The 12506-nt window shown below is 35.8% G+C and overlaps 1 protein-coding gene across 5 annotated transcripts in view; it reads right to left on the reverse strand.

The window, feature by feature from the left end:
- LOC124722134 (inositol hexakisphosphate and diphosphoinositol-pentakisphosphate kinase) overlaps positions 1-12506 on the reverse strand; it is a 577166-nt gene that overhangs the window by 46151 nt on the left and 518509 nt on the right. For 4 of the 5 annotated variants that reach the window (XM_047247339.1, XM_047247338.1, XM_047247341.1 and 1 more), the window contains exon 26: positions 5560-5695. In XM_047247339.1, the coding sequence (XP_047103295.1) occupies positions 5560-5695 (136 nt within the window). Of the gene's footprint in view, positions 1-1818; positions 3501-5559; positions 5696-12506 lie in introns of those variants that run through there. The other variant, XM_047247342.1, reaches the window with a different exon arrangement.

Here is a 12506-nt window from a genome sequence, read left to right on the forward strand (position 1 = left end):
CAAATGATGTTTCCTCTAAGGCATTGGTTATAAAGATAATTATGACTCCATTATGTTTTGAAACCATACCAGCTGTGTACTTGCTGTTTTCCTACTGTTCTGGGCCACTGCAATGGGTAGAATTCTGTGTTCAAAAGACTTAATCTCTGAGAATTATATGGTTTCTTTTCATTTGCTTTACAGTTATGTGACTATTTCAATGTTTTTTGGCTGCAGAGAAGTTTGTTGAAGGAGGTTAAGAACTTATTTTGAATTATTTTCTGCCAGCTTTACAACATGAAACCTTCAATAATAAATACTTTTTATCTACAATGTACAATTAAAAAATACGGTCATGTATGAAAATCATGCCAATAGCTAATTTAGTAGTCACCAAATGTTTCTCACGCTAATTTAGATCAACACTGATTCTTGTTTGGATGAGACAAGTTTAGTGTTATACAATATAGCAAATTAGTGAGCTGTGTTCAGTTTCTTAACTAAAGACAAAATTAATCTTCAATCAGCAACATTTGTACAATCGACCCTTTGAGTAAAAAAGTTTTAGATGTCAAACAATAGAAACTCTGGATTGAAATACCAACAATATTAGGAAAAGGATAGATTGTTACACACTGTAAAGATGACTCATTGAGTTGCAGACAGGCACAACAAAAAGACTGTTATATATTATTTCTTCAGTGAAGAAAAACACTCTCTCTCTCTCTCTCTCTCTCTCTCTCTCTCTCTCTCTCTCTCTCTCTCTCTCTCTCTCTGCCTATTTGCAACTCAACAGGTCATCTTTATGGTGAGTCGCAATCTATTCTTTTTCTTTTCCTAATATTGTTGAAGTGTCAGATACATTTTGCTATCTAGTACAGTCTCTCACAAACCCTAAAGTAGTTCTGTGTTCCTAACCATAAGGAACTTTTCCTCTCCCCTTCACTAATTTAACATTGTGGAAAGAGAACCCCCTGGGTATCAAATCCATACAGAGTGTTTCAGAACTTGGAATCAAAAAAAGTTTTGTAATGTAAAGCAAGTTAGACATAATATTAACAGCTAAAATATGATGCATGTAACACATACACCAATACAGTTTTTTAAAATCCAATGGACTAGCAAATAAAATGTATATAGATTACACATTCTAACATATTAAGTTGTTTCATTACTGGCTCGCGATAATCGCAACATGAAATAGAAACATTTCGAAGTCTATTGTGAAGTAATGAAATCACCCTGTTCACTTGCACTGTAAAGTCTGGTTTGGAGCTGAAAATATCATTGTATTCAGGACTGATGAATATGGAGTTTAGTCCCATAAAACAACAAATTATCATCATCATCATCATCATCATCATGGCTCTGAGCACTACGGGACTTAACAGCTGTGGTCATCAGTCCCCTAGAACTTAGAACTACTTAAACCTAACTAACCTAAGGACATCACACACATCCATGCCCGAGGCAGGATTCGAACCTGCGACCGTAGCAGTCGCGCGGTTCCGGACTGCGCGCATAGAACCGCGAGACCACCGCGGCCGGCCATCATCATCATCATCATCATCATCATCATCACTGTAATATAGTTCTGATTGTTGTAACTTCACACATTAATTACTTATTGTTAGTGCATGTGGATAGCACAAAACAGTAAATAAGATACCATGGTTTCTAGGGCACTATTACAATGGGCTTGGTGGTGAAACAGTGAGACATATTTCAGTTCACCACCAAAATAAATTAAAATATTGATAAACTTTGTGTCATGGAGTTTTTTCTGAACACAAAATATGAAAGGATGGATATCCAAAATCATAGTTTTTTTAGATTAAGTTAAGGTTGTATAAAAGTATAGCATTTTAATATAAAAATGACAGCTTATACAAAATAACTTCAGGAAATTATCCATTTTACACATATTACAACAGTCATACAAAAATAACTTATTTCCAATTCAGTCAATCCTAATACTATAAAGGAAGTTGATCCTTACAATATTTTGAACGGTGAAAAAAAATTGGAAATGAACATACAAATTATATTTCCAATATTCTAAATGGATCTCGTCCAGTGTTTACTTTCTGTGAATCTGTGTAAAACCAAGTGCAGCTAAATACTGTGTATATTTGTGTACATAGCTTAATAATGTACATTATAGGAAGAGATCTGATATGGATACCACAAGGCAGTGCACTCACCAGCATTGTATCTAGCTACACTTGGTCAACAACATAATGTTCTTGTAACACCTCCATCTGATGATGAGCCTGAAGTGGCTCAAAAACATGTTCATGGTTGAATAAATTGTAAAAAGGCAACTGGTTGCATATTTATTACCAGATAAATTGCCAAGGATCTCATATTGCCAACCAACAGTTCACTTCAGATGTTTTAATTCTTAAAACATTTCGATTTCCACACATTAGGCAGAAATTATTTGACTCTAGTGGGTAGTTCTGAAGAAGTGCAACTTCAACAATCTGTGTGCTGATTGTGACACATCTCACAGCACATTTGGCATAGGTATTAAAATAGTTCTATTTTGAATTTATAGTTCTAAACGATTAATGACCATAACTCTTTTGAGTGAGATGGTAAATATTGTCCCATGCCTAGCTCAATACAACAAGTTGTACAAATTTGAATAAAAATCAGTGGAAGCACTGAAACCGAAGCTCTAAGATGAGGACTCATTTGAGAGAAATGTCTCTTCTAATACTCATTTTACTTCAAACCCATATAAGTGATGTGGGTGGGAGTTAGGGAGTAAAAAGCTACATCCCATAAGCTGAATACCACAAGAGTTCCACTGTTGGTTTCAGAAAACCTTTCTGTTTAAATTATTCATAAAAGGACAGCAAAATACAATTTACATTTAACAGATATAAGGGGAGGGAGGGTGAAAAGAAATGACTATAATTAGCAAAAAATAGTTCCAAATTTTACACAAAAATTTGTAGCATTACAGATAAAATATACAGTTTTATCTAAACAAACTTCAATACTGTTTGCACCATTTTAATTAAATGAAAAAAAAAAAATTAAAAGCACATACCTACAGTTACCATAGTTCTTTTTTAAAAAATCAGTAATATTTTTTCACCTTAGCTAACAAATAATGCTTTTAAGAATTTATAAAAACACACTTGCTGTAACTTCTCAGAAAATTAAAAACATTAGCCTTTAAATAACTAGTTTCAAACTGTCAACTGAATGTATATCTTATTTTAAACAAAATTTTCCTTTGCACACTGCAGGATAAGATGTCTTTTGCACAGATATTATCAGAAATAACTGAGTCTATGCACACGAAAGTGTTACGAAAACTGCAAGATATACCAATCATAAATTTATGATCCCTGTGCTTCACATCACATCACAATATCACTACTTCACATTCCAGATGTATGATGATTCACAGCAAAAAAATTTTTTGTTCTTTTTAACTGCCCCCACTTTGACACTTTACAATGGACTAACCTAGTTTGAATTTCTTGTTTGGTACAAAATTTGATCTGAAAAAGAGAACAATTAAATCACTGAAATGGGTGTCTCAAAAACTGCATCAAAGTAACCATAAGTTATGTTAAGAATTCCTCACTGTCCATGTGCATCAACCAGCTTCAAACAGAAATACCATCTTTGATGTAAAGACTGAATCATATTGTGTTGATTAAATATGAAGCATTGTGGATGGCAACTGTTACAGGATAAGTAATGCTCAAATATTTTTTATGTCATTAGCAAAACCATTCTCAGACAAGAAGACAGAACAAATGCAATTTTTTGTAAAGAAGAGAAACAATGTTATAGCAATTCTAATTATCTTATTCGTGCTTTCAAATTATTGATTTGTAGTACAATGAAAGACAATTATATGCTTTCACCTACAGAAACAAAACTGAATGTAAGAAATATCTTTACAGTAAAGACTGTACCCGAAATATCATAGAGCAACCTTATTAAATTAGGATTATTGGGTCAAGAACAAAGTAGCTCTAATGCAATTTCATATAGTGATGGAATGTGAAACATATCTGAACACACTAACGACCTGTCAAAATTAATCCAAATGTACATGTAAAATTATGGTAAATAGGGTGTAACAAAACAAAAAGGAGCTGCTGTATTCAAAATCTTCCAGAAATGGTGTAAAATGGAGGGAGGCCCACTGAGTGGCGCCCGAGTATCAAAATTTGCGTATAAAGAGTTGCATGTTTTGAGAAGTGTTTCTAGCAATAATTATTTCTGAGAAAACACTGACTTAGCTATCAACAGTTTAAGCATTCTGTATTTCATTGTAAGATATTTTAAACAATTTAGTGATTTTAACAGTGACAGATTATAATGATGGCATAGTGGTAACAGAAATAATTATATGTTTAATGCAAAGCAGACAAAAACTGTGATACAGTATTTGTACAAACTGGGCAAGAATCATGGAATGAATAGGTTTCCATTTTGTGTTTATGGAAGAAATTTAGTGAAATGACAGAAAACTCAAATCAGGGTTTCATACTGGATTTTAACAAAGATTCTTGCAAATGCAAGTCCAGTCTGTTCAACGTAATACCATCTCACACTGTGTCTGTTGGTAATACACTATACTACACTATACTATACCACCAATACCACCACCACTATTATGTTTATTATATCTCATGCCTTATACAATGGATGTCACAAGATACCTACTTGTGTGTGTGTGTGTGTGTGTGTGTGTGTGTGTGTGTGTCCATGTTCTTGTTCCAGCACAGACATTGGGTTGGTTGGTTGGTTGGTTAAGTTACAGGAATAATAGTGAGGTCATCAGTCAATAGTTCAAGAGAGAGTTCATCTGGAGTCAGTGACATCAGCCAGAAATTTGACTGAATTGTAATAGCATGTAGGAGTGGTAGAATCAAGGGTGAAAACAGTATTAATGCCAGAGATGAAACAAGAGAGAGAAAAGTATATAGGTTGGACCAGTAGGCAGACCAGAGCTCCCCCAGGATTCACCTGTGGTGACACATACCTCACCCACATACCATTCCCCACAAACTTGCAGTAGGCCTAAGACAGTAACAGAATAAATAATTCCTTCTAGCTGGGAGGTTCATGGTAGTACACTGAGAAGCTAAAAGTGTAAACACAGACTCTGGGATTATAACAGTTCATTCACATCACATCTGCAAGAATTTAGTGATGGTAGCTTTAAATTTTGGACATGCTCCTTTAACTCATTCAAACGAACACCACCATCATTACCATGCTACCCTCACTCTATCTACTCAGCACTGCTGAGCATTAGATTTTAGTGTGAACGTGAGTCCATCTCAAGCAGTTTCATTTTTCTTGGGTCATTAAATAGTAAACAAAGTTCTGTACTTCATGAGTGTTTAATTTAATAGTCACATTCTACTAAACACTACTAAAAATTATGCTATTTATACTACAAAATGTGACAAAATATTAGTGGGACATATCTTCTTGACTTTGTGAGGAAAAGAAGCACAGCAAGAATTAGTATCAAGTATTTTCTACAGGTCTTTATGTCACATCTGTAAGGTGAATAAATGATCTTGAAATACTTACCCTTTAGTAGTAATTACATTTTCAGGTCTATCACGGTTTTCCACAGTCATTGCATCTCGCATGGAAAACTCAGCTCCATTTGGTGAGGAAGCTCCACTGCTGGATACAAATGAAGGTGGACCACTCCACTGTAAACCTGTGGAATTCAAAACAATAAACAACCTACACACGTAAAATGTTAGCAATTACTAAACAAAACAAGTTTTATCTCCAATTATTATCACTACCTGCTTCTACAGATAAATTAAATTTAATATCTTTAGTTTAATCTTATTCCTCATCAATAAACAACCATTCAAAACATGCAAATTGTGTAAAACTTGAAAGGAGGGAATTGATCCAAATATTGTGATTATTCTGTTTACACAATCAACAGTGATATCTACCTCTACATACATATTCTGCAAGCCACCATATGCTGCATGATGGAGGTTACCTAGTACCACTACTAGTAATTTACTTCCTGTTCCACTTGCAAATAGAGCGAGGGATAAATGACTGTCTCTTTCTTTATCTCTATACAAGCCTTAATTCCTCTTTTATTATCTTTGTGGTTCTTACGCAATATGTATGTTAGCAGCAGTAGAATTGTTCTGCACTCATCTTCAAATGCCAGTTCTCTACATTTTCTCAATAGCATTCCCTGAAAAGAACATCACCTTTCCTCTGTAACACTCGCATCTTAACTGACCCTAGCGCTAACAAATTTAGCAGCCATCCCTGAATTGCTTCAACGCCTTCCTTTAATCCAACCTGGCGGGGATACCAAACAGTCTAGCAGTATTTGAGAGAGGGGTTGCATTTTACAGATGAACAACACATTCTGAAAATTCTCCCAATATGCCAAAGTTGACCATTCACCTTCCCTACTTCTGTCCTTATGTGCTCATTCCCTTTCATGTCACGTTGCAATGTTATGCCTAGATATTTAATTGTTATGACTCTGTCAAGCAGTACACAACTAATGCTGTATTGTAAAATTACAGGACCGAGCGAGGTGGCGCAGTGGTCAGACACTGGACTCGCATTCGGGAGGACGACGGTTCAATCCCGCGTCCGGCCATCCTGATTTAGGTTTTCCGTGATTTCCCTAAATCACTCCAGGCAAATGCCGGGATGGCTCCTCTGAAAGGGCACGGCCGACTTCCTTCCCTAATCCGATGAGACCGATGACCACGCTGTCTGGTCTCCTTCCCCAAACCAACCAACCAACCAATCTAACATTACAGGATTTTTTTCTTACTCGTCTGCATTAACTTACATCTTTCTACATTTAGAGCAAGCTGCCATACGTCACACTAGCTACAAATTTTATCCAAGTCATCTTCAATCCTCCTGTTGTCACTCAAATATGACACCTTCCATATAACACAGCATTATCAGCAAACAGACACATTGCTGCTCATCCTATCTGTCGAATCACTTATGTACATAGAAAATAAGAGTGGTTTTATCACATTTTCCTGGGGCACTCCTGATGATAGTCTCATATCTGATGAATACCTGCCATTGAGGAAAATGTACTGAGTTCTATTACTTAACTCGGTTTTTAGCAATTCACTTATCTGACAAATGCTTGTAACTTTGCTAACAATATGCAGTGGGGCACCATGTCAAACACTTTAAGGAAATCTAGGAATACAGAATATACCCCTTCTCCATGCTTTGGTGGCTATCATGTGAGAAAAGTGCAAGTTGAGTTTTGCATGAACAATGCTTTCAAAAACCATGTTTATTTGTGGACAGAAGCTTTTCTGTCTAGAATAAATTTATTATATTCAGACTGAAAATATGTTGAAAATCTCTGCAGCAAACCTATGTTATGGATATTGGTCTGTAATTTTGTGGGTCTGCTTTTTTACCATTCTCATATACATAAGTCACCTGGCCTTTTTTCTAGTCATTTGGGGTTTTGCACTCTGTGAGAGATTTACATTAATGCAAGCTTAAGTAAGAAAACCAAACTGGGATTCCATCTGGACCTCATGATTTATTTGTTTTCAACTCTTTCAGTTGCCTCTCTATGCCAGACCTCCATACGCAGTCTGCACTATAGTCATCAAATGATGGTATGTTTGTACATTCATCCTTAAATGTGAGATTTAAAACTTCAGCTTTCCTTTGGCTGTCTTCTATTGCCACACCAGACTGAATAGAAGCCTCTGACTTGCTTAGTGATTTTTCATAGGACCATAATTTTCCTGAGCTGCGAAGGTATGAAAATGAAAGTTGTATGCTTTGTGCACTTATCTTTTTACAGATGCACAAACTTCTACTAACATTTGCCTTTCATCATTTGTGCATTATGTTTTGAACTGAGACTGCAACAGTCTCTGCTTTCTCAGTATTTTCTGGATTGTACTATTAAACACAATGGGTCTTTTCCAACCTTAATCCATTTACTTGGCACATACTTCTCCAGGGCACAATCTACAATCTGTTTAAACTTTCCAGAATGAGATTTTCACTCTACAGCGGAGTGTGCACTGATATCTGCTGGGAAGTGTTTAAACTTCACCCATAAATTTTCTATGTCCATCATACTGGAACTAAATTATGCCCATTCATTTTCTAGGTGGGGTGCTATCAATTGCTTATCTGTTCTTTCTAGCAAAAATACAGTAATAGCCTTCTTGATGGATTTATTAACTTTAGTAACCATTGTAATTATGATGGGATCATGAAGATGAATCACTGACAGTTACTGAACTAGCTGCTCAACACAGTTTTCAGAAAATGCATCCACAACTACTTCACAAGACTGTCTGTCCATACCACCTGCAATGAATCAATCGACATTCCCAGTTTATACTCTGTAGGTTAAAATCATCTCTATATAATATTGCGTTATCTGGGTATTTCTTCATTACTGAGCACGGAATTTTCTCGAATGATTCTAAAACTGTCAAGGCAGAGTTGGTTGACCCATAAAAAAATTTATTAATTGAGTTCACCTAGATCTGTTACACATGTCAAGTTAACTTCACAGCTGAACTTAGTTCCAAGCCTGATAGAGACAATATTTTTGTCGACTGCAATTTATTAATTGAGTTCACCTAGATCTGTTACACATGTCAAGTTAACTTCACAGCTGAACTCAGTTCCAAGCCTGATAGAGAGAATATTTTTGTCGACTGCAATGAACACTACCCCCTCCCATCCTGCATTATCTAGTCTGTCTTTTACAATACATGTAACATGCCTCGCTAAATATTTCAGAGCTTTCTATGTCACATTTCGACCAACTCTTGGTTCTAAGAATAATTTGAATACAACATTTTTCCTGGAGGGTAGTAAATTCAAGAACCTTGTTACAAATACAACTATCTACACCTACCAAAAAAACAAAAATGCTCATATGCACTCCAGAAGTACTATGCTACCCGATTAGCTACTTCCTTTGAGTAGTGTACCTGTGGTCTATCAAGGGGAGTGCTGACAGATCAGCAAATGGTGGTATATACATTTTGTCTGTGTCCTCCTGGTCCTTTCTGTATAACAGTTAGCAGATTTGGAAGATTCATGAAGTATTTACCCTGTTCAGTTATCTATATGGATCAGCAAACGAAGAAAAGCACATATTAATTAACTAACACTATATGAGATTTCATATTCAGTCATTTTTACAAACAGATGGACAGATATACATACAAGCACTGTAGCCCATGAATATGTGTGTGTGTGTGTGTGTGTCCTGTTCAGTTATCTATATGGATCAGCAAACGAAGAAAAGCACATATTAATTAACTAACACTATATGAGATTTCATATTCAGTCATTTTTACAAACAGATGGACAGATATACATACAAGCACTGTAGCCCATGAATATGTGTGTGTGTGTGTGTGTGTGTGTGTGTGTGTGTGTGTGTGTGTGTGTGTGTGTGTGCACGTGTAAATCTTTCTGATATGGCAGGGAATTGGTATCTGATTTTTCAGAAGTAAACATCCCGAAATTTGTTCAATAATTTCAGAAAACCTAAATCTGTGTGGCCAAGGGGAGGTTGAATTCAGCTTCTATCTACTGCAAGCCCAGTATGTTTTTCAAAGAGCCACTGTATTCAGCATGACAGATACGTGTGTATTTCATAATCACAATGGCAAACAAAAGCACTAATGTACACTATTTGAAGCATATACTGCAATTATGCACAGGACCAGGTGTGTGTTGTGAATGACGGAGGGAAAGAAATGAAGTTCCAAGAAAGGAAACTATTGCAAAGTGCATACAGAATTTTTATACACATGCAAACTAGTGGACAATATAAATAAGTTTAGTTATTTAACAGTGTTTCACCAGAAAAGTAAGTCAATACAAAACAAAGTGCAACAACTATAAATTGAACTAGATGCCACAGTAGCTTGGTTGTCTGTGTTACTGAACACTGGTACAAAGGAAATGGAATTGAATACATATTTTTACCTTCTTATGAATTGGCTTGTTACTACAGCAGAACATTAAAGATGGTTTGAGGCTCATGTATATATGTTAAAAGCGGACTTCAGTTTATAGTCAGAAGTGATATGATTTCTTTGAGTGAAGAAAAACATTCTGAACTCTCAGGAGTAGAGTTGAGAGAACAAAATACACTTAAAAATCTGTTATACTGTGCTTATATTGGTCTCCTAATGGTGAAATTGAAAACTTTTTCATTAAATTAATATAAGTGCAGGACAAGACAGGTAATCCTAAAGGACATATTATTATTTGTGGAGATGTAAATATTAATATGATGAAAGTGGAGAAGTCAGCAATAGATTCTTGAATATCGTGTACAGTTATGGTATCTCGCAATGGGTAGCAAAAGCCAGAAGAATAACTAAACACTCATCTTCAATAAGTAACCATATTCTAACAGATATCAACCATAACTGTTGTAAGGTAGCTGTTAAAAACCTTGGGGTATCAGACCATTTTGGTCAAACTGCAGAAGTTAAAATATCTAAAAAGAGATAATCAAGCTGATTAGCTACAGTAGGGTGTTTTTGAAATCAAAAAGGTGCAAATTTGCAATGAAGATGACCAGCCAGAAGTATATTCCGGAACACATCTAAATGAAAAATTTAACATATTCATAAATATATTCAAATTAAACTTTGGGGAGGCAATTCCTAAGATAGTATATTATGTTGGAGAATCTAACAGAAAGAATTGGGTAACAAAAGGTAAGAAAATAATAGTGACCCAGCCTTCTTACAGTTTTTTTCTCTGATACTACAGGATAACAGAAATTACTGCAGGAAGCAAAAAGAATCTAAAATGATAGGACCATACAGAACTCAAATCAATAAAAACAAAGCCATTTGGAATACCACAAAAACAGTTTAACAGATAATCCCAAGGACCTGGTCAACTTAGCAAACAACTACTTTAAAAATGTAGCAACCAAACTGCAAGAAAAGCTCCCAAAAATACAACATTTAGCTATAAAAACTATATGCCTTACACAATGCTGCCGGTACCCACCATTGGGGAGGAAACCAGTATGATTCCTCACACATTTAAGAGTAAAATGACCACAGGTCTATATGAAATTTCAATTGGTCTACAAAAGACTACATTAGCAGCATTAAAGCATCCCTAACAGACGTTATAAATGAGTCATTCTCATCAGGCTGCTTTATGATTACCTAAGGCATGCAAAAGTTCTTCCCAATCACAAAATAGATGATACAGATAATATAGGGAATTAAAGACCAGTTTGCTTACTGTCTTCCTATCCAAAAATAATAGAAATTATTCTGAAACACAGTCTTGTGGATTATTTGCATAAATGACAACATCTGTGCAAAGAACAGTTTGGTTTCAGGTCTAAAAAGGGAACAGAAGCTACTACAGCAAAATTTACAAAGCAGGTTTTAGAAGCCCTAGATAAAGGAGAAAAAGTAACAGGCATTTTCCTTGACCTCAGAAAAGAATTTGGCACAGTTGATAATGAAATAATTCTAGGTAAACCTGAAGCTCTAGGAATAGGGGGGGGGGGGGGGGGGTTGTAAGGGTTTGGTTGGGTTGTTTTTGGGAAGGAGACCAGACAGCAAGGTCATCGGTCTCAACGGATTAGGGAAGGACGGGGAAGGAAGTCGGCCGTGCCTTTTGAAAGGAACCATCCCGGCATTTGCCTGGAGCGATTTAGGGAAATCACGGAAAACCTAAATCAGGATGGCCGGACGCAGGATTGAACCGTTGTCCTCCCGAATGCGAGTCCAGTGTCTAACCACTGCGCCACCTCGCTCGGTGGGGGGTTGTAAATAAATGGTTTAGATCTTACCTAGAAGACAGAATGCAGGGGGTAAAGATATCCCAAATTTCAAGTGGCTCAAATTATGTGGTGAAACATCTTTCAGTTCAAGAATATTTGAACTTTTTAGTCCCTCAAGTGAGCATGTTACATCCAATACTGTTTCTCATAAACACTAAAGACTTCCCAAAATAAGTCACACAAGGAGGAACCCAAGTTATTTGCCGATGACAGCAATATAATAATTACAGATAAGACAGCAGAAATGTTAGAAGTAAAAGCTGAAAAAGCACTTATGGTGGTCTACAACTGGTCAAATAACAATAAAGTAGCTCTTTATGTAAAGAACAGTTTGGTTTCAGGTCTAAAAAGGGAACAGAAACTACTATAGCAAAATTTACAAAGCAGGTTTTAGAAGCCCTAGATAAAGAAGAAAAAGTAACTTTTACATAAAAAACCTAGTATAATGAAACTTAAAGTACATAATGAAACCACGGAATGTGTAGCTGGCACAAATGTTTTAGGTATATATGTTGACCAATAATTAAAATGAGATGAAAGTATAAGAATATTGGAAAAAGAATTAGCACAGCATGTTCTGCCTAAAAGATATATTCTGGGGTGCAAATGCACAGAATGTGGAAAGTGTGTTCAAACTACAAAAATGAGCCATCAGAAAAATGAGCAAGAGTCATAAAAGGGTCCACTG

Source organism: Schistocerca piceifrons, chromosome X (genome assembly GCF_021461385.2).
Source record: "Schistocerca piceifrons isolate TAMUIC-IGC-003096 chromosome X, iqSchPice1.1, whole genome shotgun sequence".
NCBI lineage: Eukaryota > Metazoa > Arthropoda > Insecta > Orthoptera > Acrididae > Schistocerca > Schistocerca piceifrons.